The sequence below is a fragment of the Convolutriloba macropyga genome, chromosome 7 (assembly GCF_964194025.1).
Source record: "Convolutriloba macropyga chromosome 7, txConMacr16.3, whole genome shotgun sequence".
In the NCBI taxonomy this organism is placed as follows: Eukaryota; Metazoa; Xenacoelomorpha; order Acoela; family Convolutidae; genus Convolutriloba; species Convolutriloba macropyga.
Genome location: NC_134474.1, coordinates 71,734,729 through 71,760,972, shown reverse-complemented (window position 1 = coordinate 71,760,972; position 26,244 = coordinate 71,734,729). Strand labels below are relative to the sequence as shown.

At 33.5% G+C, this 26,244-nt stretch overlaps 2 protein-coding genes across 2 annotated transcripts; both read left to right on the top strand.

The window, feature by feature from the left end:
* Positions 1–477: 477 nt before the first annotated feature.
* LOC142343299 (uncharacterized) lies at positions 478–5,290 on the top strand. Its single transcript, XM_075395118.1, has 3 exons — positions 478–667; positions 960–3,009; positions 4,535–5,290. The coding sequence occupies exons 2-3, from the start codon at positions 1,690–1,692 to the stop codon at positions 5,288–5,290; spliced, it is 2,076 nt and encodes a 691-aa protein (XP_075251233.1). The 5' UTR covers positions 478–667; positions 960–1,689.
* Positions 5,291–5,323: 33 nt separating this feature from the next.
* On the top strand, positions 5,324–16,212 carry LOC142343300 (uncharacterized). Its single transcript, XM_075395120.1, has 3 exons — positions 5,324–5,483; positions 13,451–14,062; positions 15,724–16,212. Exons 1-3 carry the CDS (start codon positions 5,324–5,326, stop codon positions 15,957–15,959), a joined length of 1,008 nt encoding a protein of 335 aa, XP_075251235.1. The 3' UTR covers positions 15,960–16,212.
* Positions 16,213–26,244: the final 10,032 nt, after the last annotated feature.

Sequence of the window (26,244 nt, the reverse complement as noted above, 5' to 3'; positions counted from 1 at the left end):
TATGAAGCATTTTCTGATTTAATATATTAAGCACCTTCGGAATCAAGTTATATTTTATACGAAATGATACCTACACGTAATATGGTGTCCGACGTGAAACTAGCCGACGTGAATATTAGCCGAAAAAAGTCAAAATGTGGCATAGTAGCAGAAATAATTGCATGAGATAATTGCTGTAGGCAAACATAAATGGGACGCGCAATTATCAAACTCGCTTACACATGAAAAAAATGCATTTGGCCATGCCTCGCGGGCCACGGCCATGCCTATGGGACTTGATATGAATCTATCACAACCGAACAAAATATCACGGCTGTTCTCAAATCTGATTAGTTAAAATCTCCTTTTCGGCTAATATTCCATTCGTCTAATTTTCCTTTCGGCTCAATTTCCTAGCACCACGTAATATACATACAAACAAAAACAATATACCAAATAAAACTGTTTAACTCGTTAATACGTCCACATGAATTTGTAACGCGCACATTTTGCTTTTTCGCTTTTTAGTTTCATCATATTTGATACAATAAATATTTGCTTTTTAAAGGGCGTTGTAAATCAAAACGTTTGAAGCCAAACCAGAGATCATATTTTGTCATCAGAATCCTTCTCAATATTTCGTTCCTACAAGCTACTTACAACAATTTTGAAGCGGCCTTTATTTTTGGTTTGTACGGACCTAGTGAAATGAAACTTGAGCTACCTCGATAAGATCTTGATAAGATTCCAGGAAGGAAAACATAAAGATATGTCCGACCATGCAAAATCTTTTTTGCTTCAGAAAACTGGGCGTTTCGTCAAGATCTTATTTTTAAAAAGTACAAGATTTGCCATGCAAACTGAGCCTAATAAGATCCTGCTAAGCCATCACAGGTTCTGCAAAGTAAGGCAAGATCTTGATTGTTTTGGCATGATGTATCAAGTTTCGTTTCATGGGAAAATTATTGAACTAAAATTAGTTTTTCCGAATGGCTTTGCTGGGAGTTTTGCGAAATGAACTAGTAGTTCAACCAAAACCACCACAAGAGCTTTTACACTTAAATCCTTCAATTAATTCCATATTCGGTCACAAGAAAACTGTGCTGAAATTGTCTCGCCTGGGTTTTTGTGGATTAGTTGTTACCCAAAATCTTCCATTACCCGCTGTCTGTGATGAAGCTTCTGTTTCCGTGTCAAACGACTCTGCCATCACAGAGAAGGCATCACATGGTTGTCTCTTCATTCCCGCACCAAGATTTGACAAAGTTATAATCGTAAAAACAGTCAGCAAAATCTCAGAAGATGGCGCAATCAGTCAAATTGGTAACTCAATTCGCGATCAACTGCAGAGCTTAGACAAGGTCATTCGCCAAATACTAAAAAATCAACAAGCCGAACGTGCAGGTGTTTGTGTGCTATCCAGTCAAGCTGGCAAAAAGTTCCGAATTTAAGAATTTGGAATCAATTTGCAAACAAATAAGCCACAAAACAGTTTACGCTAACCTAAAACTACACATCAAACCCATTGTTGAAAAAACACTTGAAAAAAATATTTTATCATATGTGAAGAAAAAAATTCCACAGACAGAGACTATCCCGAAGTTGTTGGAGTACTGCGTTGAAGCAACCACTGACGTTTTCTACCATTTGAGCAGACGGCAGTTCAAAGTTTTGGCGTTTGAGTCGACAACATTGGAACATATTGACAGAATGATACAATTGTTTGAATTTTATTTTCCACAACGCCAAACAAATCTGCTATCGATCCCACATTTTAACCAAATTGAAGACCACATGTTGTACGCATACACAGAAGAGGGCGAATTGGGCTCATTTTGCGACTATGCGGGATATCTGGGAGAGGTGAGACTTTTCAGTGAAAAACTACTTGCATCAATACAAAATCCAACAGGAATTCTCCTGAAAAATTTCACAAATGACTGCTTGAAAACTGTCCTAGATCATGAGCATCTTATACCCCAGCAGTTTGAAATTGATTGGTTGTATCTTGGCTCTAAGGAAATTGTTGTCTTTGAAGTGGGAATGTCTGAAAATCCAGATCAACCAAAAGCCGCAATTTGCAACAAATTGAATCAAACATTGCAAACGATCATTCCACAAATGCAGATGATCTTGTACTCATTTTGGATTTCATATCGAAAACCGGAAACGTTAGAAGAAAACAGCAGATTTTTTGATTCCGTACAAAATTTATTCAAAGTTGTTATATATTTGCCAAATGTAGTTTATGGTTCGCTCGAAAAGGTTGTCAACGAATTGAAATTTTGTTCAGAATCCTTCCGATGTTCGACTGACAGTGAGCATTTTCTGTCTGATCATGTTGATCTTGATGACAACGTAGTGACTACTCTGCAAGAGAATCAGCAGCAAATTAGTAATCATCTGATTTTCCTGATTGAAAATACAGACACCAAAAAATTACAAATGGTGCAGTTAACAAAAACATTCAAACTACGGGATTGTAAATACTCACTGCAGGATTTCTTCGCCAGCTCAATTTCAGAGGACGACAAGCTGTTCAACTATTTTTGTTCACTATTTGCCGTTGCTAGCTTGAATGGGACTGAATACTTGAGGGATCCCAGCAGCAAGATGAAATCTCCAGCCTTAGACGTGGATTATCGTTACCAGACCGCGTTTAAAAAATGGTTCAAGAAAAAAGAACAACACACGAAAGGGTATGCAAGTCGATCAGAACTATCATCATTTTCTAACATCATTTTGAGTCCTCAGCAGCATCGAATCTTGTCAGAAACAACCAAAACGCATTTGATTATAACAGGCCAACCAGGAAGTGGGAAGACAATGTTACTTATAGCTAAATGCGAACAAATGGAACTTCGCAACGATGTTGAAATCATTTTTCTTGTCTACGACAAAAGAAAAGTTTTATTCGGAAAATTTTTGAAGAGGAGTTTCAATGCCCGCCTGGAAGCGACGGAATCCAAAATCAAACTTGTTGCAACCAATCCCAAAACTCTGCTATCGTGGCTTGCAGAGCTTGGAAACGTTGTCTTTTTATACATAATTTTCGTCACGAAAACAGTTGGAAAACGGTTTTTTGTAGGGAAACTGAAAATGACGTTCTGTAGGGAAACTGAAAATGACGTAAGCTGACTTTTAAGGCAGGTGAAACCACACATAGCTAATTGCTAAAGTTTTGCAATTAAATAGCGTTTCTCTTCTTCTTGTTTTGTCGGCCTCTGTCGGTCTCTACTATGTTAGAACTCATCCGGAATTTACGATCAATCGTTTTTCTCTTGTTTGAGTTTTGAATACCTAAACACAGCAGTCCTTTCAAAAGTAATGGGTCAATAAGGCAGAAGAATAACGTCAGATATTTATGAAAAATAATTTGACGAGAAAAAATCGAGGCAGGCAAAATCAACAAAACTGTTGACGACCTTCTATGGAATAAAAAGCTGCGAACATCTTCAAAATCAAAATATGATGAAACCTAATAAATCAGCAGCAACCCATTTTTTTGAATTAAATTTTTATCGATGAAAACAGGTTTTACAAATTAACAACAAAATAACAGAATCAGGTGATTTTCGACGCTGAATTTATTTCAAGCTTTTTAAAGCAGAATCTAATTCATATGAGATTTATTTTTTTTCTTTTTTGTGTTCTTTTCACTAATTTATGCTTTTAAATTCATTTTAAAATCATGACTGAGAGATGACAAGACCTTTTACAAGATATCAATCTGCTTTTCATCTGCTTCTGCGCATAACGAAAAATAAAGACATTTTTGTTTGTTTTTTCATCATTACTGGCGTCTACAGGTACCAAATTTTCCGAGTAACTTAACTCATTTTTGTAGTCATATTTCACTTTTCATATCTTAACACATTGTGCGTCTGACACGTGCATACAAACTTCGAGGATGAAAATAAGGTTCACTAAATATAAATTTCAGTAATTGTTTTCACTTTTATGCTCTAAGTTGAAAAGTCGTATCTACTTTCCGCTGCAAAATACTTTTTGCAGAAGCACAATCCCAAAAATGTTTCCGCAGATTACTTGCAGTATAGTCGCGCGTTTTAGTAATCTTAAAACATTAACTCGTAAAAGAATTAAACTTTTGTTGAAAGCCTTTACCGCCTAACGTAACCATAATAACATTTCTTTGGAAGTGATTTTCCTTTTTAGGCTTAAATGCCAAGAGGAATCTACTTACACGTGATTTAAACGCTTTCCACATTGGTCGTCAAAAGACAGTGGGAAGTGCGGGCCACATCCTTTGCTTTGGTATCAGTAGACACTAGTAATAATGGTTTTCAATAAAGATAGGAAAATCTTAAACACTGGCTATTTGCAAAGAGCCGAGTATTTTGATTTTTGCAGTGTTTTATCTAGCATCGACAATTTTTAATGCTTTTGTAATGATATCTAAGTTTCCATTATATGTTTGTCGTATATTTTTGTTATTTTCGATTTACTTAAATTTCTCGTGGTTCCTAGAGAAAAAAAAAGATGATTACGTTGAGATATAACGATACCTAATTGTGTAAAATGACGACGTTATCAGAAAGAGCAAAAAGCTGTCATGATTGACGAAATTAATGCTGAAGATATACTGAACAACGAGGTGCTGAGGCAATTGAAGCAGCTTAAACATTGCTGGATATCTTTCACTGAAACTGGAAATCAGTGGAGCGCACGCGGGTTTCTAGGAATCCCAGAATATTTCCAGCACGAAAATCTGAACATTCTGTTTCGAAGCTCAAGTCACATAAGCACCATTACTAGGAACTACATTGAAGAGCAAAGACAAAGTATTCCCTTACCGTCTATACCAGTGAGACTGCCTGGATGCTTCACTGCTGCTCAGAGAGAGATCGTAGTCAAATATGTTGACAAAATTGGAGATGTTTTAAATGTTGGTGTGAGTGGCAAGTTCTTCGCAGAACAATTCGACGACCGGTTAGTTGTTGTACTAGCACAAAAGTCAGAGATACCTCTTGACGATTTGAAGGTGACATGGAAGGCAACTGAAGTTGTACATTGCTCTAACAGTGATGAGATAGATCATCTTTCTGGTTCAGAGTTCCAGTCTGTTCTACTTATACTCGACAGGGGGAAACACAGTCCTGCAAACGAATACATTTTGACTTCAGTTGTGTCTAGAGCACAGTATGAAGTGGGAATTATTTTGATATGTTCAGATCAAACAGCTGTTTTCCAACTAGTAAACAAAATGCTGTCATCATATCTCTCTGCGAAAAGAAGTCATCATGTTATTTTGTTTGAACAGTTCATTAGCAGCCATAATATAACCGAGTGACTGTTTCCCACAGATACAGACGGAAATCAATTCATGTGGTGGGAGCAGCGAATTAAACTCCATTTGACCGAAGACAAAGAGAGAACAATTGAATGTGTGAGGCGACAACCAGTCACAATTCAACTGCAAATATATTTTGCTTTTTACGACTCCTTCAATCATGCCTCCGAGGCTTTGGATCCCAGCTGGAAAGGTAAAATATCAATTATAAGCAGGCTCAAATTGCGATCGCGAACCACGTTTTCTGCCCTATTTACTGTGATACTTTTTCTGAATAAATAAAAAAACTTTTGTGGAGAATTCATAATTGATAAAAAAATAAAAGTTCCTGCTAAAAATTGATCAAGTCTTCAAACCACAAAAAATTTAGCAGGACAAGTCTTGAATTACAATCCAAAGAATTGAATAACCTAATGACCTGACAATTAAAGTTTTTACCGCACAATCAAAATTAGACAGCCAACAAAGGCCATCACCGCAAAAGCACAAAAAAGAACAAATAACTTAAAACCAAATAAAGAATAAATTGTTCTTGAAAGATATAGTGTTTAAGAAAAATATATAAATACACTTTAGGAAAGTATTAACTCTAAGCATATTTAGAACCTTTTGGACATCAAGGAAAGGCGAAAAATGGGGCGAAAATTAGGAAAAATTGCAATAATCAGAACTTTTTTAAAAGTCGGTGGCATCAAGGTAAGAAAATCACAAAGCTGCAAATCGAAATCCTTAACCAAAAAATATAAAACAATTAAAATCACAAAACACCTTTGAGCAGTTCACTGGCTGAAAAAAGGACAATAGAACTAAAATGAAGGCAAGATTCGAAAATTCTTTCAAAATATTCAAAATGAAACGGTATTTTTCAAAATAATTTTAAATATTTTTGTAGCGAATAAAATGATTCAAATTGCACCGCAATTGAAGGCCAAAAAGAACGGTTTGGTGTTGAATTCGATCGGTAATGCCACCCAAAAACAACTAAAAATTACAAATCTAACTACTCAATTTTTTCAAATCGTCAAAAACAAATTCAAAAAATCTGCTATGAACTGGAGCAACTAACAAGATTAACACTTGCCTCATTAGTAAGCAATTAAATTTGTTCTTCATGAGATTATTTTTAGACAACAAAAATACAACCAAGTAATGCAGAATGTTGAAAACAAAAAATCTCCTAAATTTTACTAAAAAATTGCAGTTAAAAACCATAGAAACAAAGCAATTTCTCATTAAAACTTGAATTTGATTAATACTTTATTTACGTTCAAAGTCGTTAATTTTGTCAAAACCAGCAATCTGTTGTCAATGACAAAAACGGCAACCCTGCAGTCTACCATGACATTTCGGATTATATGTGAGCCAAACAGAGAGAAATAACTGATCTCCAACCAGAAAAAAATTCAACAAAACTTCAAAAAGCGCAAAAAAATAATTACAAATAGTTTCAAACTATCTCCCGCAACGGACGGTAACATCGATTCATTACGGTATTTTTAAGACCTAAAAAAATTTGCCTCCTTGAATTGAAAGATCCTGAAAAACAACAAAAAGATTAAAAAAAAGGAAAGACAACAAAGTTATCTAAAAATTGCTACAAAACGCTTTGTGATTTCAATTTAAAAATTGTCTGGATCGTCAAGAATTATACCAGAACACAAAATTCGGCCGGAAAACGTCTGTAAATGTTTCATTCGTCTCTAAATAATTAAAACTTGAAAATTGTTCAAAGATTTCACATACTTGAAATAAATAGCAACATTTAATCGAAAGTCTCAAAAACTGTTGATTACGAGTTCATCAAAATCATTTTTGTGATGTTAAAATCTATATGTCAGGCACTTTTCAGGACTTTGAGGACTTTTTGGCCTATAAATGAGGACACAATTTGAAAAAGACCTAATTTTCACAACATTAGGACAAATTATTAGACCGAAGGTCTACTAAATGTGAAAAAGAATAGTAGACCTTCGCCTATAAATGTCTTTTGGGCCTGCAAACGTGAAAGTTGTTGCGGTCCTCGATTGCAATTTGATGCCCACCGAGTTTTAGCCGTTTATCTTTCTTGAGAATCTCAAATTCAAAAAGGTTTTGAAAATATTTTATAAAAAAAAAACATTGCAGGGAAATTTCTGAAATATGATCAAAAGAAGTCAATCAAGAATTAAAAATTCCACTGTCAGACCAGAGGCCCAACTGACCCTTGCGAAGCAAAAAGAAGAATATTGATTCATGTTTTCAGTGAAAAAAAGTCATTAAAGATGTATCCACTTAAACATTAATTGTGTCTAACACCATGCTTTTAAAACAACAATGTCACAAGGCAAGGAAAAGGAAACTAGGAAATGAAAGCGAAACCATTTTTATATATACGCATGCATCTATAGGTAGAAACAGCCAAACTTTGCGTGTCAGGACAGGATGAACATCAATTTAAAGTTTGCCACTTGACTGCAGGAAATGTGAAAATGAAAAAACCTAAGACCTAAAAAATTATATGAGCTTTGTAAATTTGTCTAAATTATTCCTAGTTAAGTCATCAAAATGATATCAACCTTGCATAAATATGCATTTAAACTAATTTACAGGAAAAAACACCAGCCGGTTTTTGCACATCTAAGACGCAAACAAACGCGAAAACAACAGATCTTTTTTTAAAAATGTATTGTAAAATTTATTCAAAATTAAAGAAAAATTGCTCTAGTTTTCGCACCAATGTCCTCAAAACCAAATGCATGCAAACACAGTATACCTATGAACATCAGCAAAGGCTTAGAGAACGCTAATTTGGAAAAAACACACAAAAAAGTTTTAAAAAATTATAGCAGATGACAAACCCGAATTAAAAAATTGGTTCAACTCCTCGTAAAAATCTTTGAAACTATATCATTGTAACTAAACTCTAACTAATACCTCATCTTAAAGCCCTTAAAAAGAGCCAATGGCACTTGAATATCAAAAGCACTCATAAATGCAAAAAAAACTTCTCATAAACTTGAAAAAAAACGTCAAAACTTGAAGAATATTTACAAAAAACTTAAAACTAACTCTTTAAATCTATTTCTTAGTCACTCAAAAATATACAGTAGCCTTTTTTCGAGACCTAACAAAATCATTGGCTCCCGGAGGTCAATTCAAAAAATGACGTAAACATTCAAAAAATAGTAAAAGATTACAAAAGTTACTGCAACTTTTTGTATTTTATATTGCATTACCAAAACAGACCACTGAAGCAACTGTTGTGAAGACAACTTTTAGATGGTCACAATTACTAGGAGCTCGAACAAATGTTAATTGGTGAAATGTTGAAGCAAATATCTTGAAAACAGGACAGAAACACAAATTACAGCACACTTTAGAGGTCAGAAACTTTAAACATGACGTTACCTTGGCGATACCAGCAACCTCAGTACATAAGGCACTTTAAAGTCTGCTACAGCTAGCTCACAAAATCTGTTGCAACTTAATGCAAGCCAAATGTTACTTGTTCACTCCGTTTCGAAACTTGGGCGGAAAAATCATAAAAACCTAACATCACAGACCCTGAACTAAAGTCGAAAGAATTCAATACTAAGCTTAAAACTCCTCAAATATTTGGGTAAAAAAATTGGGTAACAACAAGAAAACAAACAAAAAATTTACAGTTTGAGAATTATCAAAACAGTTTTTGAATAAAAATAATATGGTTGATAAATTAACAAGGTTGATAAGATAAGTAATTAATCTAAAGTTACTCAAGAAAAGAGCGAAACGCAAAAATATTTTCACAGATATCTTTTTGGACAAACACAACAGGCGAAAGCCATTTTTCAAATGTTTTTTTTTGGAAAAAAAACTTGATGTTCTTAGCGCTATAACCCTCAAAAACATTGTTGCGTTGTTAAGAATGACATGCGAGCACATCAGCAAAAAAGTATAGTGATTTACTAGCAATTTCACTAGACCAAAACGATGAAAATTTGCAGTTAAAAAAATTACATTGAAAATTTGAACTAATTAATACTTTATTTGCGTTCATAAATACTAATTTCTTCGAAGCCTGCAACTTCGCTGGAATATGTACGAATAGAAACAACTTGCAGTCTATAAAAAATTGGTGTACGAAACAAGCAGAAAGAGTTCAGAAATTCTTTCAAACCCATAAAATTAGTTCGATATTACCAAAAAAGGAGCCAAAGTATTAGAGAAAACTTTAAAAATAGGAAAATCTGCTGATTAGATTTTCTAGAATCTATTTATTTTTATTTGTGCCCAAAATTTTTTCAATGCTCTCAAAATAAAAAAAAGTTGAAAGGGACAAGAATTTTCGTTAAAAAAATATCAATAATTTTTAAAAGTTGCAATATTTCTGGTGTTAATATACGCAAAGTTTTTTCTGTTTAATCGAGAAGTCATCAAACAACCCAATTTAGCCTGATAACTGTCTCTCGGGTCCCTAAATGCCAATAACACTTGAAAAAAGTTTTTTTAAAAAAAGATTTTGAAAAAACTTGAAAAATTGAAAAAACTAATTATAATTCGCAAAAATCAATTATATCAAGATTGTCAGAATTATTTCAGCGTTGCTAAAAACAATACATCAATCCATTTTTCTTTAAAAGATCGCTTTGGCCTATAAAATTGAAAACAACGAAAAAATGACAACAATTTTTGAAAATGGGAAGCCTTCTTTGACTCTAGTGTTAAAGTTGGCATGAATAGAGAAAAAAAAACGAAATGCATTAGCATAAAAAGACATTTCGCATAGCATAATACCCACATAAATGATTATCGACGTTAGAAATATACAAATTAACAAAAAATACTATATATTGACATACAAATTTGATTCATACAGGGCGCAAAAGGGGACCTTTTCTTCTTGAATTTAGACCATTTTACGGATAACGTTAAATGCCCGCCATTCTGTTTTATAGAAAAATCAAAAAAATTGAAAAATTTGCGAAAACGTCTTACAGAAAAAACACAGCAGGGCAAGTTTTGAACTACAATCACTGTTTTACAATCGCTACGATAACTGCTCCAGCGAAATTAAAATCACCACTCTAATTTGACTTTTCACTGACATGAAAAAGGCGAAAAAATTATGAACAGATCCAAAGAGTTGAATAAAGTACTTAAAAATCCACAATCTGACCAGCAGTCTAGCAGAATTGAATATTACGAACCTACAAAACCAAATAGTTTCAGGAATTTAAAGAAAAAAATAAAGGTAAGGAAAATAAATATAATTCAAGGATAATCGTGTTGAGTACCATGTTTTGTAATCAGAACTGTCACAAGGGTTTGAAAAGGAAACGTGGAAGTGAAAAGAAAATTGCTTTACATATAGGCAGGCATCCAGAGGCAGAAGCAGGCAGAAACAATCAGTAAAAACACTGAAGAGGCGCTTCATCGTTTCGATGTCAATGAATTAAAAATCAATGTTGTTATTCTATTACTTTGCGGGTGAGGGCAGTTCCAACTTCAAAAAATTGACGAAAAAAATGACATCTAAAAATGATGACGACATTCTGAAAAACTATAAATTCAGAAAACCATGGAAATTTTGTATATTTGTCTAAATTATTCAAACCTATTTCGCCGAAATTAATTCATCCTTGCAAAAATAAACCGGATGACTAATTTGCAGGGCAGCGAAAACGTGTTTGCACATCTAAGATATATGCAGAGACAACAAAACTTCACGGGTTTTGTGAACAAAAGTTGAAATTAGTAGAAATTTCAAAGAAAAATTGCGTAATTTTTGGCCAACTCCTTGCGCATTGACACAAAAAAAGCTTGGAAAGGCTCCCTCAAATATTGAAAAAAACAACAAAAAAATCACAAAACAATTTTAAATCAAAATACTGCAAAATCTTTCAACCATATCTCCAAAACTATGTCATTGTCTCTAAAACGAATCCAATGCATCATCTTGGGGCCCTTGGAAAGATTTAGTGGCCCTTAAAGTTCGAACCCAAAAAATAGTCAAACAAATTCACAGAGCTTGAAAATTTTTCAAAATATTTTAAAAAAGTGTTAAGACTCCTCTAAATAATGTCTTTAGAAGTATTTACTTGTGAATCTAAGTATCCAGTAAAAATTTTTCAAGACAAAAAATGTTGGCTCTGAGAGATTTAAAAAAATAAGAGTGAAAAAAGCAAACAGCAACCAAAATTAAGAAAAATTTTAAAAAAAAGTGTAAAATTATTTGAACTTTGTAACTAAATTTTTAGTGCCGAAACGTATACTCAACAAGTGGGGGGGGGGGGTAGTTTACGCAAGAACACCATCAACTTAAACGAAATTCAATTGAAAACTTGTTCAGGAAAAATTTCAAAAAACGAACAAAAAACAAGAAAAGGAGCACAATTTTTTTGACAAAAATAACTTTTCATCATCTTGTCTTCATCTTATGTTGTTATTCTATTACTTTGCGGGTGAGGGCAGTTCCAACTTCAAAATATTGACGAAAAAAATGACATCTAAAAATGATGACGACATTCTGAAAAACTATAAATTCAGAAAACCATGGAAATTTTGTATATTTGTCTAAATTATTCAAACCTATTTCGCCGAAATCAATTCATCCTTGCAAAAATAAACCGGATGACTAATTTGCAGGGCAGCGAAAACGTGTTTGCACATCTAAGATATATGCAGAGACAACAAAACTTCACGGGTTTTGTGAACAAAAGTTGAAATTAGTAGAAATTTCAAAGAAAAATTGCGTAATTTTTGGCCAACTCCTTGCGCATTGACACAAAAAAAGCTTGGAAAGGCTCCCTCAAATATTGAAAAAAACAACAAAAAAATCACAAAACAATTTTAAATCAAAATACTGCAAAATCTTTCAACCATATCTCCAAAACTATGTCATTGTCTCTAAAACGAATCCAATGCATCATCTTGGGGCCCTTGGAAAGATTTAATGGCCCTTAAAGTTCGAACTCAAAAAAAGTAAAACAAATTCACGAAAGCTTGAAAATTTGTCAAAATATTTTTAAAAAGTGTTAAAACTCCTCTAAATATTGTCTTTAGAAGTATTTACTTGTGAATCTAAGTATCCAGTAGCAATTTTTCAAGACAGAAAATGTTGGCTCTAGGAGATTTAAAAAAATAAGAGTGAAAAAAATAAAACAGCAACCAAAATTAAGAAGATTTTCAAAAAAAAAGTGTAAAATTATTTGAACTTTGTAACTAAATTTTTAGAGCCGAAACGTATAATCAACAAGTGGGGGGGGGGGGGGTAGTTTACGCAAGAACACCAGCAACTTAAACAAAATTCAATTAAACCTTGTTTAGGAAAAATTTCAAAAAACGAACAAAAAACAAGAAAAGGAGCACAATTTTTTTTTTGACAAAAGTAACTTTTTATCATCCTGTCTTCATCTTTAACCAGATGCTTTTCAATTGTCTGTTACAATTATTCTTGATGCATATTTAAAATTCCTTTATTCTCAATTGAAAAGAAAACGTGAAAGAAAATATAATCAAGTATCGAGATGTTTTCGTTCAATTTTATAGGAAATTTATAGGAAAAAGTTTGCAGTGCAACTCGAAACAGAAATTGATCGGGAAAACTTGAAACGAAAACGTCAATTTCTAAAAGCAAACCGAGACGCATCGAAATACACAAATATGTGGGTTTGGCCATGGCGTGGCTAAATGTCGGTTTTTAAATCGATAATTGAAAATGAAAAATGAATGGCTGTCTTGCAAAATCTTGCAAGCTTTTGGAGATTCTTCCAGAAGCTTTCTATATTCTGCCATATAACCCTTCAAAGATGATTGGTGAATGCTTGTATGCTTAAGATGATTTCTCGTACTGAGAAAAAGTTGCAATGAACTACAATATATCAGTTTTTCTCAGTGTTTTTTTTTCTGGGCAAAATTTTTGTTCAAGAAAGCTTGCTTGGCAATAACTATTTTCTGTTTTGCATTCGTTTTGATCGTCAATTTTTAAAATTTAATGTGAAAAAAAGCTTGCAGTGAGTGAGATACTCAGATTTTTTGCACTGAATTGTTTAAAGTAGGCTGTATTTTTTTGTCTACATTTGGCCTTCACATCAAGCTTTTTAGAAAATTATTTTTTTAGTAAAACAATGGTTGCTTCTGATGCTGATGATGCTGGTTTCAAGCACTATTTTCCTCAGTCACATATTAATTTTTTTCAAGGTGCAGACATCATTGTGACCAAAAGTGAAGCTGACAGTGTTGATGACAAAAAAATATCTGAACTGAATCTGCTGTACTGGAGTGTTCTATCGAAGAGTGTTGAATCAGTCAACTGTTGCATAGATTTCCTTGGGAAACGAAATTTACTCCAATCTGAAATAAACAAGGGATATCCAAATGCAACTATTCTGCACCTAAGTGCTAAGGAAGACACGAACGACATCTTTGACTTGGTCTTGAATTACCAGGATATTGAGATTGAGAAGCGTACTTTCCTAGAAAAGTTCGAATACAAAACTGTCTTTGATCTCGCGATCGGAGAAAACGGATCTCCGGAAACATTTCTCACGTTGCTGTCCGATGTCAAGTGGCCTAATATATTCTTCATGGATTATATTGGTTTTGAGAGGGGCGAGAGCGAAGAGAGGAGAATAGAGAAATATAGAAAGTGGGGTGGGAACATACTCTTCAGCTTGATTAGAAGAAAGAATGCGGTTGCCGTTGACATGGGTGTAAAAGTATTGAAGAGATACAGTTACATTCTGGAATATGAGCTTTCTCGTAAGGAGCACGGCAACACAATTCTCCAGCATGCATTGGATGTGCGGGCTTGTAAGTTAACAGATATAACTTTGATCTATCTCTATATTAGCCAGATCTATCTATATTAGCTCTCAACATTGGCGAAATTCAGGTTCCCGAAATAAACTATGACTGTAACCAACCCAGGTTGAGGTCCCAGACGGAAGCAAGTATGTCCAGACCGAAGATGAACGCACGAGGGGGGCGTCGTGCGTTCAAAATTACATAATCTGGAAACATCAAAAAACGCACGAAAGTCTGAACATGAACGCACGAAAGTCTGTCGAACGCACGAAAGTCTGGACATTAACGCACGAAATGGTCTGAGACGGTCTGGACATAGGTACTTTCCGTCTGGGACGGTCTGGACATACTTCCTTCCGTCTGGCACCTCAGCCTGGGAAAATATCGATATTACCAACTTTACAAAATTTGGCGATTTGCACGTTGTTCTCATTACAATTTTCGAATCAATGATTGCAACGCACTCTTCTTGGGTTCCCCAGTTGAGACGTCGAATTATGAAAAAACCGTGGTCGACCAATGTCGGGTATAGAAAGACAGTGGTCGACCGATGTTGGGTATGAAATGATTTTATGCTGACGCTAATAGTCTTGGTCGACTTTATGTCTGCCCTTATGGTCATGGTCGACTTTAGGTCAACCCTAATGGTCTTGGTCGACTTTAGGTCGACCGATATGGTCATGGTCGACTTTAGGTCAACCGATATGGCAATGGTCGACTTTGAGTTTTGACAAATACGTTTTTGCATAAAATGTAGTTTCAGGTGTTAATTGTTTTATTTCAATTTGCAAAAAATTATCGCCAAAGACAAAAACTATTTTTTTCCAAATCTTTTTTTGAGCCAACAGATTGTCCTTCTATTTCGTATCATTGACATGTTTCTAGTGTATTTGATGCCATCATTGTACATACGGGGTACTTAACACTCAGTTTAAAGTACCCATGAACCCCTAAAAATGCACCGAGCATTTGTTAAACGAGACCTATGAGCAGATTTAAGGTCGACCGTACTGGATATGAAAAGACTATTGATCGACTTATGAAAAGAGTTTAAGTCGACGATATCAGATATCAACAGACTATTGGTGGACCAAAATTGGATATGAAAAGACCGTTGGCCGACTTATGAAAACACTTTAGGTCGAATATCACTAAGGAAGTCGACCGTGTATTTAAGGTAGGGAAATTACCCCCCATGTTCACTCTATAAGTCTTTTCATAAAGTCGACCTCTCAACTGGGGTTGTCTCTGGAATGCATTTTTGTTTATTCCAACTTAATTTTGCAGAAAGCAGTCTAAATCCAGATAAGTAATTTCAAAAGCGAATTTAGGTTCTATGTGTTTTAACATGTGATATGCCACATATCTTTGCCATTGAAGTGTGTTTTGTTTGATTTTACAGAAGAAGCAATCCATCTGGTTAGAGGTAGGCTCTGGAACAAAGGAGCATCATTGTAAATTAAATGAGAACAGGTTTTGAATGACTCATTTTAACAAAATCATGGAAAAGATATAGATGGAGGGAACATGTGATGTATCCCTGTGGTAAGTTAGAATGCACATAAGACTTGCTTACCGTTATGGGTACAAATCATCAAATGTTAAAGCGTATAACGAGTAACATTTAATTTAAATAATTATAATATGACGTTTTGAGTTGTTTCTAGTTCACGCAACAGAGGACTATAGATTGTTTGTGCTGGAACTGCTCTTGGAACAAGGTTCTCTAAATGATCTTCTGCTACACGAGAGTGAATACGATGGTGTGAGTGACAACGTGCTGGACACTGCCATCAGGAGAGGGTGGATGGATATCGTTGAGTTCCTGTTGTCAGATGAAGAGAGGAGACACATATTCATGTCTTGTGAAAAAAGAGACAAGTATTTGGAGTACGCTAACTGATTTCATGACAATGAAGACACAAAGCCGGACAATCGCAGGAAAATATTTTTAAAAAGTGACGACATTGTTCACAGCAAAAAGCCGACAGCAGATGGCAACTATAAATTTGGAGGCCATTATAAATGGTTCATTTGCCTATTTTTGAAACATTAGATTTAATTGCGTCGAAAACAGGAGAAACGATATGCAAACAAGAGCATTTCACTGCACAATAAACCCGGGGTCGAGGTTTGGCGGTGAATTTTCGTAAGAAAAGCGGTGAAAAGAAAATAATTTTCACCGCGTATTTCTTACATCTTTTTGCGGTGAATGCGGTGAATTGCGGTGATTTTTTTTTACCGCGTTCTCGGTGGCGGTGAAATATTATTTTTCACCGCTTGATGCGATTAACCATTTTTTTTCACCGCATCTAGCAGTGAAAAAAATAATTCACCACTTGAGAGAAAGCGCTGAAAAAAATAATTCATCGCATTAAGCGGTGAAAAAAATAATTAACCGCCACCGAGAAAGCGGTGAAAAAAGTAATTCACCGCGATTCACTGCATTCATCGCAAAAAGATGTTAGAAATACGCGGTGAAAATATTTTTTTTTCACCGCATTTCTTACGAAAATTCACCGTGTCTTCTATCAATTCCCTGCTGAACTTTTCTTACCTGAATCGGCGCCTCAGATGGTTTTTTTTGTCAAACCAGACATCATCAGCATCATCAGACAACTCACTGCAGACAATCTCCATCAGCAACAATTTTTTCAGCAAATTTTACTCTTTTTTTCAATTATTGAAGAGTTTCAAACAAACCGCTAGTTTTGATCATATAGAAAAAATCGTTTAAAAATAAAATTTTTTACACATTTTCATTACTTTTGTCTGCTTTCAACATTTTCCAGTTTTAATTGAATCAACTGATTTTTTTTTGAAAAATTGCAAGTATAACTTGAAAGTAGATTACAGCAAGATGGATACTTCAGCCCACAACAAAATCTCATTTGATTTAACGCTATTTAGCATTGACACCTAGGCCTGGGGTCGAAGAGTGGTGAATTATTTTTTTTCACCGCATTCACCGCATTCACAGATTTCTTACGAAAATTTACCCAAAAACCTCGACTCGGGAAAGTATATTGCGATTTTAGACACTTTTTGTTTAAAATGTGACTTTAAACAAAAAATTATTTTCATGAGATTGAGCGTTGCAGTTAAATGAATTATGAAATCCAACAGTTATCTGATACCACTAAATTTCTGGCTATGTATTTGTGTATTTTCGTATGTTCTTCTATAGCTTGTTCTTCTATAATGTTTTATAGCTTTCTTTGTAAAAATGGACTCTGAGCTTCAAAAACTGTAGCAGAAACATTAACCCTAGTTAGATTCATATTGATCTTTCATTGCTAGATAATAACTTCATGAAAACTCCATCGATTGATTATCGATTGTTTATTACCAATTTTTCGCTGATCATAGGAAACCTGTCGTTGGGATAACTGAATTTGCTAGATCAAGGTAAACCGACTAAAACTAAATCACAGCCCTTAAAGAAGTATTTCTTGAGAGTAATTTTAGTTATTACTATTATTTGGTTTTTGGAAATTTATCATTATTAATTTGCTAATTTCTGGAGCTCAATTTTTTTCCGATTGGGTCTCACAGTCTGTTGTTAAACAGCCAACGATTGTACCACTGCGTCATAGTTTCATACAAGTTACTCTATTTAAATTTATTAAATAAATGGCAGTCGAGTTGCTTGTAACAGTAGTATAAAGCGGGTAAACTTTGAACCACTAGGCAACTTGATTTTTAATATGAAGTTTCGATTATGCACTGATTGAAGTTTTGGCGTCTATGAATGAGTTATGATGTATCGATGGGAGTTTCAGCTTCTATGAAAATACTATGACCAATCGATGAGAGTTTTGGTGTCTATGAAATGATCTATTGATAGCAACTTGGGCTGCTATGAATTTGCCATGAATAATCGATGCAGTTTATTTTCAAAGAATTTTCTGTGATTCATTAATGTGCTGGCGAGATTGGGACAATTGGGACGTCAACTTTGGAAAATGTGCAATGCGCTGTTTTGTTTTGCTTCTTATTCATTTTTTTGCAAATGTGCTCTAGTTTATAATAAATTGGGCTTTGAAGTGTTTTAATAATCACAAATATTGAAATTAAACTATGTCGCTTCTCAGAGGTCTTTACCACCCTTGATTATCCATAAAGCCGCAAAATTTGTTTTGGAATGATCATCCTAAATAATAAATTGTTGAGTTGATAAAAGTTGCATCCACTATAAACATTAGACATGAATAAACCTCGAAAGAAAATATTACTTTTCAAAAATTTTACATTATTTGTATCTTCATAATTATTTGTATATCTTCAATGATCTTTCTTTATATAATGTGCTTCACATTAGCGCTTTGTAAATTCTTTGTAAATTGCTTCCAAAAGATAGATGATAGATATAAAGTCTGGAATAAATGTTCTGAACTTTTTTGGAAAATTTGATATCAGATATTGAAATTGTTTCTCAATCAATACCTTCACACAAGATAGAAAAAAATGAAAACTATTGAGAACTTTAAAACTAATTGACATTTAATGCGTAGGAATGTAACGCAGTCTCGTGAGAGTGAAATAAATCTCTACTGAAAAAAGGCTGGGTAATGTGTTCCGTTGGTCTCATCGTAATTTTGCTCATAGAAAATTAATCTTTCAAAACAAAAGAACAACTTCACACAGTTTGACAATTAATGCGCTCCCAAATTGTGAAAAAATCAATTCCGTACTTTTCCTCCTATTTTTTGCAACCCAAAAATTTTGGATTTTTTGGGATGCCTGTTTTTCTTTACTTTTTTTCTACTTTCTCTTGTCAGCAAGAAGTCAATATAGAGTGGTGATATTAATAAATTTTGAATCTTAAAAGAGCAAATATCAACGATTTTGAAGGCGTGAAGAGTTCTCAAACTAACCTCAAAGTGTCAGTTAGCTCGACAATATTTTCTTTCTCGAAAAATCAGAGAATTATAGAAAGTTTCTTTGCCGTTTCTGAAGTTTTTTTGCTTGAACTTAGGTATGAAAAGTCCTGTCACTGCGGCAAGATTCTGACTTCGACCTTCAACAGCAAGAGTTTTCAAATTCTTTACTTTTACCTAAATGTTTTTCTTCTTTATGTTCTACACTTTAATGGCAGCTCTGATCGTTCTGTTTTTCAGCCAGTAAAGAGTTTCAGATAATAGAAATATTCGTAAAATTTTTTCATAACTTCGGTTACAAGTTGTTTTTGCAAATAGTTATATGGTTTTGGAGTTTTGCCCGTATTTGCTGTCCACTTCGATTTCCTGTTGCATCGTATCAAGAATGAAAGATATGTTTGGCTCACTATTAATTCGAAAAAAAATTTAAAGGTCTGAGAGTTGAGAGCTTAATGGTTCTCATCAATTTGAAGCTCTTTGTTTTCAAAATTTTGTTGATTATTTTTTAGTCACTCTCGCAATTTCAATTGCTGTTAATGTCGTGTTGCTTTCTGACATTAATGGCAGTTGGGCAGACGCTCTCCAATGATACGCAAATGAAATCATCAGATATTTTATTTTCTAACCATTTGTTTTCATGGGTCAGATGTTAAGAAATTATTCGGATAATTAGAGTTTCTGACTTTTACTCGTAGACCTGCTTTATTGTCTTGCACGACGCTTCTATTGTTGTTGTTTTTTACAAAAATTTCTAGTGAAGTGACTTGTAATCTTTAAAAAAAATAGGTTTTCTGCAAATTGTTTTTGTCATCAAAGATTTTTTTTTAAGGTCGGTGATTTTGAAAAAAACGTACTGGTTGTTTTTTGCTTTCTTGGATTAGATGTCAATAATTACGGTCTCATAACGTTCATGATCAAGTTTTGTGACATTTTGATTTATGTGACAGTCTGATAATTACTCATACCCCAAAATTAAGTCTGAGAAAAATAATAACATACTTTTGTACCTTATAACTGGTAAGTACTATAGCAGTAAACACATTCTTTTTTCTTAAGCTAGTTTGTAGGCAAATACCACGGAGTTTAATTAGCTTAGTTGGTTACGACTTGCTACGCAAATTAAATGTTACAAATACCCACGCGGAAGTTAGAATTGCATATGAAGCAAACCTTGTTTTCGGGAGTTAAGCTGGATATATTATTTTTATGAAATAATTTTTACACAAAAACAGACTGTAAATTTTAAATTGTGTCATGAACAGAGTACTGGCCATCCTGAAAATCAGAAGGTCTCTAGACTGATTCAGTGCTGATTTGATCTGCCAACAACCTCAAAAAAAACTGACGAATTTTGTAATTTTTTGAACAACATCCACTAAATTTAATATTAGGGGAGGTTGTGATTGAAAATTGCAAAGAAAAAACAGATAAAAAGCCAAGCTACGGGGCAACAGTGTATAGTTTGGAAAATCCCTTTAGAGTTCAATAAAAACAATAACACTGATTATGAAATAAAAAAGATCGAGGATCATTTTTGTCAACCTATGCGAAGACGTATTTTTTTGCCACAAGCTGGCCTTTTGACAGTGTTGCTTGTGGTCCTTTGCAAGCCTACATGATAAGTTAACTAAGCTAACTTTTTCAGTTAGTACATTCTCAATTAACATAGAAGATCTTTTGCTTTGAAAAAGTCGCTTCTTTTTTATGACTTAGCAACTTTATGATTTTATAACGGGGGACTATGCGGTAGAGGTAGAATTGGTCGGAATATTAATTGAATGAAACTCTCTTTGTTGAATTATCTTTCGAGATAGTGGGCTTACGATTTAAACTGTTTTGTTTTTAATCTGTTACAAGGAAGAAGATAAAGGGGCGCTTTTTGATTTTTGGCCGTGGTTCGTGTGTGCCTCCTTTGTCAATTTATCCATCGTTGGTCACTAAAAACAAGTTTGAGCCTTCAAATGTGACAATTTGACCAAAAAAGTTACTTTGACGCCACCTAGTTTCACAGCCGTTAATTGATTTCATTGATCATTTTTTTGTCTTCTTTCTTTTTCTTTCTTGTCTCTCAACTGACGTATACCTTGTTCATGAATTGTAGTGTGAAAGCCCGACAGATCCGATTGCTGAGAAACAACTACATTTGTTTTCTTTTTCTGAACTTTACGCTATTGGTTATGTAATTTCCTTGTTTATATTTTTCTTGATTTTGTTTCTTTTCGTTTACAATTTGTATATTCGGATAAATCTCATACATTGCTATTTTTATATGTTGCTGGCTGTTGGGATTTGATTTCATTCAAGTTCTCGGTTTGTAATTCAACATCAGTCCTGCATTTTTTTTATCCGTTCTCATTTCTTTGCCTTTGATGCAAATGACAATCCAAACTGAAGTGATGGCCCGGAGCTTGGTGGCAGAGAACATCAGTCTAGAGACATTCCATTTTTCTGGAAGACCAATACTCTGTACATGTCCCAAACTGCACTGCATGAAAAAAATATGTTCAGCTTAAGTCCTGCAAACAAGCTCTCCTTTATATGCGTTCCAAATTCCTAGTGGGTACTTGTAACATTAAGTTTGCGTAGTAAGTCGTTACCAGCAAGCTAAATAAGCTGTGGGATAATTGCCTACAAACCAATATATAAATATAGCTTATAAATAAATAGTATTTTTAGCGCTCTAATAATTATCATTTATAGCTACAGAAGTATGACATTACTCTGCTCAAACTCAATTTCGTGGTATGGGTAATTTTCAGACTACACAGGTGGACACTTTTAACTCAATATAATCAAGAAGGAAATCTGCACACAAAGAAATTTGAAATATTCGGGAGATACAATGTTTCAGAATTAAATCATGTTTTTACTCTTAAAATGTGCTGGTTCGGCGACGAAATAATCTGATGTTTGGAGTAATTTTCAACGGATAAGTAAAGACTATGAAGGTTGACTTTTTTCTAATTATTTTTTAGAAAGTTTTGTAATTTTACAATGCTTTGGGAAACAATTCAATTTGACTGCTGCTTTTGCCATCTTTCTTGTCATTTCGTGTCAATTTTTTTGTCTTTTCGTAAATGCTTGCTAAAAATGTAAGATTTCTTTCAATGCAAAGCTGCGCTCATTAAAAATGTTTTTGTAAGTGGCTAACGTTTTTGTTACTATATTACAACAATAGTTTTTGAAAAATAAGAGAATTTTTTTGCCTTTTTACTCAATCTTACTAATGACACGTCACTTAGGCTTTGGTATTAGTGATATTCGTATTTTATATAAAATTTTGAATTTTGTTGTCAACTACTGGTTCTCAAAAAAGATCATAGGGTATTAGAGTTGTGCCAGAGCTGGTTACTTTTTTCAATAATTTTTTCTTCATTGCTTCTAAAATTGTTCATTTTTGCAGCAGTTTTTTTTCGAAAAATATATAAAACATCTAGAATTATTATTAAAAAAACGACGTGTTAAAAGACATTTTTTATATAAATCCTGCAAAATACGTGTGGTTAAGAAAGCAACTACAAATGCAATTGGATGGTCAATTTAGTTTATAAAATGGAAAAGAGAGAAGAATCCTTTAAGAATAAAAATTAGTCAAACTGACAAAGATTATTTTGTTATATTGATAGAAACGAAATTTTAAGTTCAATCGAAAGAAATTGAAACTTCTGAGAAAACCTCGTGACAATTAGTTGAGATTCCGTCTCATTTTTTTTATTGTTGTTGTTAAAAAAATTTAAGAACCGAAGGGACTTTATTACAATTTTGTTTCTTTTTGTTTAAAATTTGTGTATTGAGATAAATCTCCTGCATTGCTATTTTCCCATGTTGCTGGCTGTTGGGTTTTGATTTCATTCAAGTTTGCGGTTTTTAAATCAACATCATTCCTTCATTTTTTTATCCGATCTCATTTCTTTGCCTTTGATGCAATTGTCAATCCAAACTGAAGTGATTGCCCGGAGGTTGGTGGCAGAGAAAATCAGTCTAGAGACTTTTCATTTTTCTGGAAGACCAATACTCTGTACATGTCTCAAATTACACTGCATGAAAAAATTATGTTCAACTTAAGTCCGGCAAACAAGCTCTCCTTTATATGCGATTCGAAATTCCGAGTGGGTACTTGTAACATTTAATTTGCTTAGCAGGTCGTTACCAGTAAGCTAAATAAGCTTTGGGATAATTGCCTACAAACCAATATATAAATATAGCTTATAAAAAAATAGTATGTTTAGCGCTATAATAATGATCATTTATAGCTACAGAAGTATGACATTACTCTGCTCATACTCAATTTTGAGGTATGGGTAATTTTCAGACTACAAAGGTGGACACCATTTCAATATAATCAAGAAGGAAATCTGCACACAAATAAATTTGAAAAATTCGGGAGATACAATGTTTCAGAATTAAATCATGTTTTTACTCTTAAAATGTGCTGGTTCAGCGACGAAATAATCTGATGTTAGGAGTAAATTTCAACGGATAAGTAAAGACTACGAAGGTTAACTTTTATTCTAAATATTTTTTAGAAAGTTTTGTATTTTTACAATTCTCTGGGAATTAATTCAATTTGACTGCTGCTTTTGCCATCTTTCTTGTCATTTCGTGTCATTTTTCTTGTTTTTTTCGTGAATGCTTGCTAGAAATGTAAGATTTCTTTCAATGCAAAGCTGCGCTCATTAAAAATGTTTTTGTAAGTGGCTAACGTTTTTGTTACTATATTACAACAATAGTTTTTGAAAAATAAGAGAATTTTTTTGCCTTTTTACTCAATCTTACTAATGACACGTCACTTAGGCTTTGGTATTAGTGATATTCGTATTTTATATAAAATTTTGAATTTTGTTGTCAACTACTGGTTCTCAAAAAAGATCATAGGGTATTAGAGTTGTGCCAGAGCTGGTTACTTTTTTCAATAATTTTTTCTTCATTGCTTCTAAAATTGTTCATTTTTGCAGCAGTTTTTTTTCGAAAAATATATAAAACATCTAGAATTATTATTTAAAAAAAAACGAGTTAAAAAATTTTTATTATATAAGTCCTGCAACATACTTGTGATTAAGAAAGCAACTACAAATGCAATTGAATGGTCAATTTAGTTTATAAAATGGAAAAGAGAGAAGAATCCTTTAAGAATAAAAATTAGTTAAACTGACAAAGATTTTTTTGTTATACTGATAGAAATGAAACTTTATGTTCAATCGAAAGAAACTAAATATTCTGAGAAAATTTTGTGACAATTAGTTTAGATTCCGTTCCATTTTTTTATTGTTGTTGTCAAAAATTTAAAAACCGAAGGGACATTATTACGATTTGTATATGATCTCGCACTATTTTTAAAAGGTTTTAAAAGTTTAGCTTAAACTAACAGTTGTTAAATATAAAGCAGATAGAGGATGGCTAACGGATGTCTGTTTCTAACGCGTGCCGAACTCCAGCGTAAATCAGTACTGGGCAGTTGTGAATGCAAGTCTCCGATGTAACATATTTTGCTCGCTTTCTCGCTTGAAATTTGCGAGAAAGCTTGAAATTCTCGCTTGAAATTCTTTCAAGCGTATATTACCGGCGCAAAAGACTCAACAGTCATTGTAGCGCAGAAAGGAGAACAAACATCTTTGGAGAGGGAGATCGAGAGTCCAATCACCGTACGAAACTTTATTTTTGCACTTTGTCCAAGTCTGACCATTGTAAAATCGGACTTAACGCAAGTATGACAAGTCAAAAAACAACATGAATCAGTCTGTGATTCAGTAATGACGAGGAATTGCATTCATAATGGCCCAGTACTAAAGCGCACTTGGAGTTAGGTACGGGAATGATATATTCAAAGATGATGCAAAGAAAAAATATATAGTAAAACAAATGATGTCAAGCTTATAACCTTGATTTTGCTCATTTTCAAGGTAATTAGGAAGCTCAATAACCTTCTTGTTTCTTCAATAATATTTGGGTGTAAATCTTAAATCATTTTGCCCCATTAACTGATTTTTTTTTTGTTAAACTGGCGAAGTGCCGGACCAAAACGTTAAAAACAGGGTTGTAAAAAACAGTTCCGCAAAAATGATTCGAATGCGTTGATAGCCTTTCGAAAAAAAGCAACTTCACTTCAAAACATTCCAAGTAAAATATTAAATACGATTGACGGGCGTTCTAATGCATGTTTCTACAAAAAAAATATATCAGTCGGTCAACATAACTTGAACAACGAGGTTGAACATATAATTCCTCCCCAATAAATATGGTGTAGGAACCCAAATTGAGCGCGGTAGCGTGTGCTTTATCGTTTTCGTTTTCAACGAGTGCTTAATTGATGTAAAACACAGAAGTTAAAAGTGACTGTAAATTTCGGTTGGACAATTATTAGGTTGGAGTTGACAGTTTCAAAACATTTCAGTCAAATATTCATTAACCAGTTAGTTTGTTATTGTTTTTTGCAATCGAACAGATGTTTTTTCTGGACGACTTTTTTTTCTGGACTGTTTTTTCCGGACGACATAAACAATCAGTTTTCTTTCTTTTTTGATGACAAGCTCTTATTGGTTTGGGATTGTGGTCTGTGTGAATAAGAAAAACATTAGTGAATAAGTTTTGAAATACTGAAAGACTTTAAAAAAGGTCGTAGCTTATGTTATTGTGTTCTTGTCTATCTATTGTGGCCAATGGTTTTTGATCAAATTTTTTTGTCATCAAAAATTCTTTGTAATGTAGTAACTTTTGCAAGAGGTCGACAGTGCTTTCAGCAGTATTGTGCGTACTGTAAAACCGTGAACTTTTATCAGTACCCTAGTCAGTACATGAATTGTAGGTTGAAAAAAAGTTTTAAGAAAAAATGTTATAGAGCCAAAAAAGTGTTTTATCAAAAATATAAAACCGATGACGTTTAACTTATCGATGAAGAAAGTCAACTGCATCAAACAGTTGATTTTTTTCAGGACACAAAAACAGAAATTGTACCGAATGGTACAAATGCAATGAACAGTAAAGAATGAAATATTATGCCAATGTTAAACAAAAAACATTGATTTTATAATTTGTCTTAACTTTAGTATAAATGAGCTTATATTTATTGTGCTAAATTTTCTATGTGCACAGTGAAGACATAAAGAGTAATTTAAAAGAATAAAATCAAATTTTGAGTCCTTCGAAAAAATGTTCATTGAAAAATTTTCCCTTCTGTTCCTTCTTTGAGGAAGCTTGTGTCTTATATTAAAAGGTAGAACTTAAAAAAGTCCAATGGCTTATGCAAAAAATAACAGTTAAAAATTGTTTATTTTTTATATTAATAGGCCTTTATAATTTTGATGTTGTTTT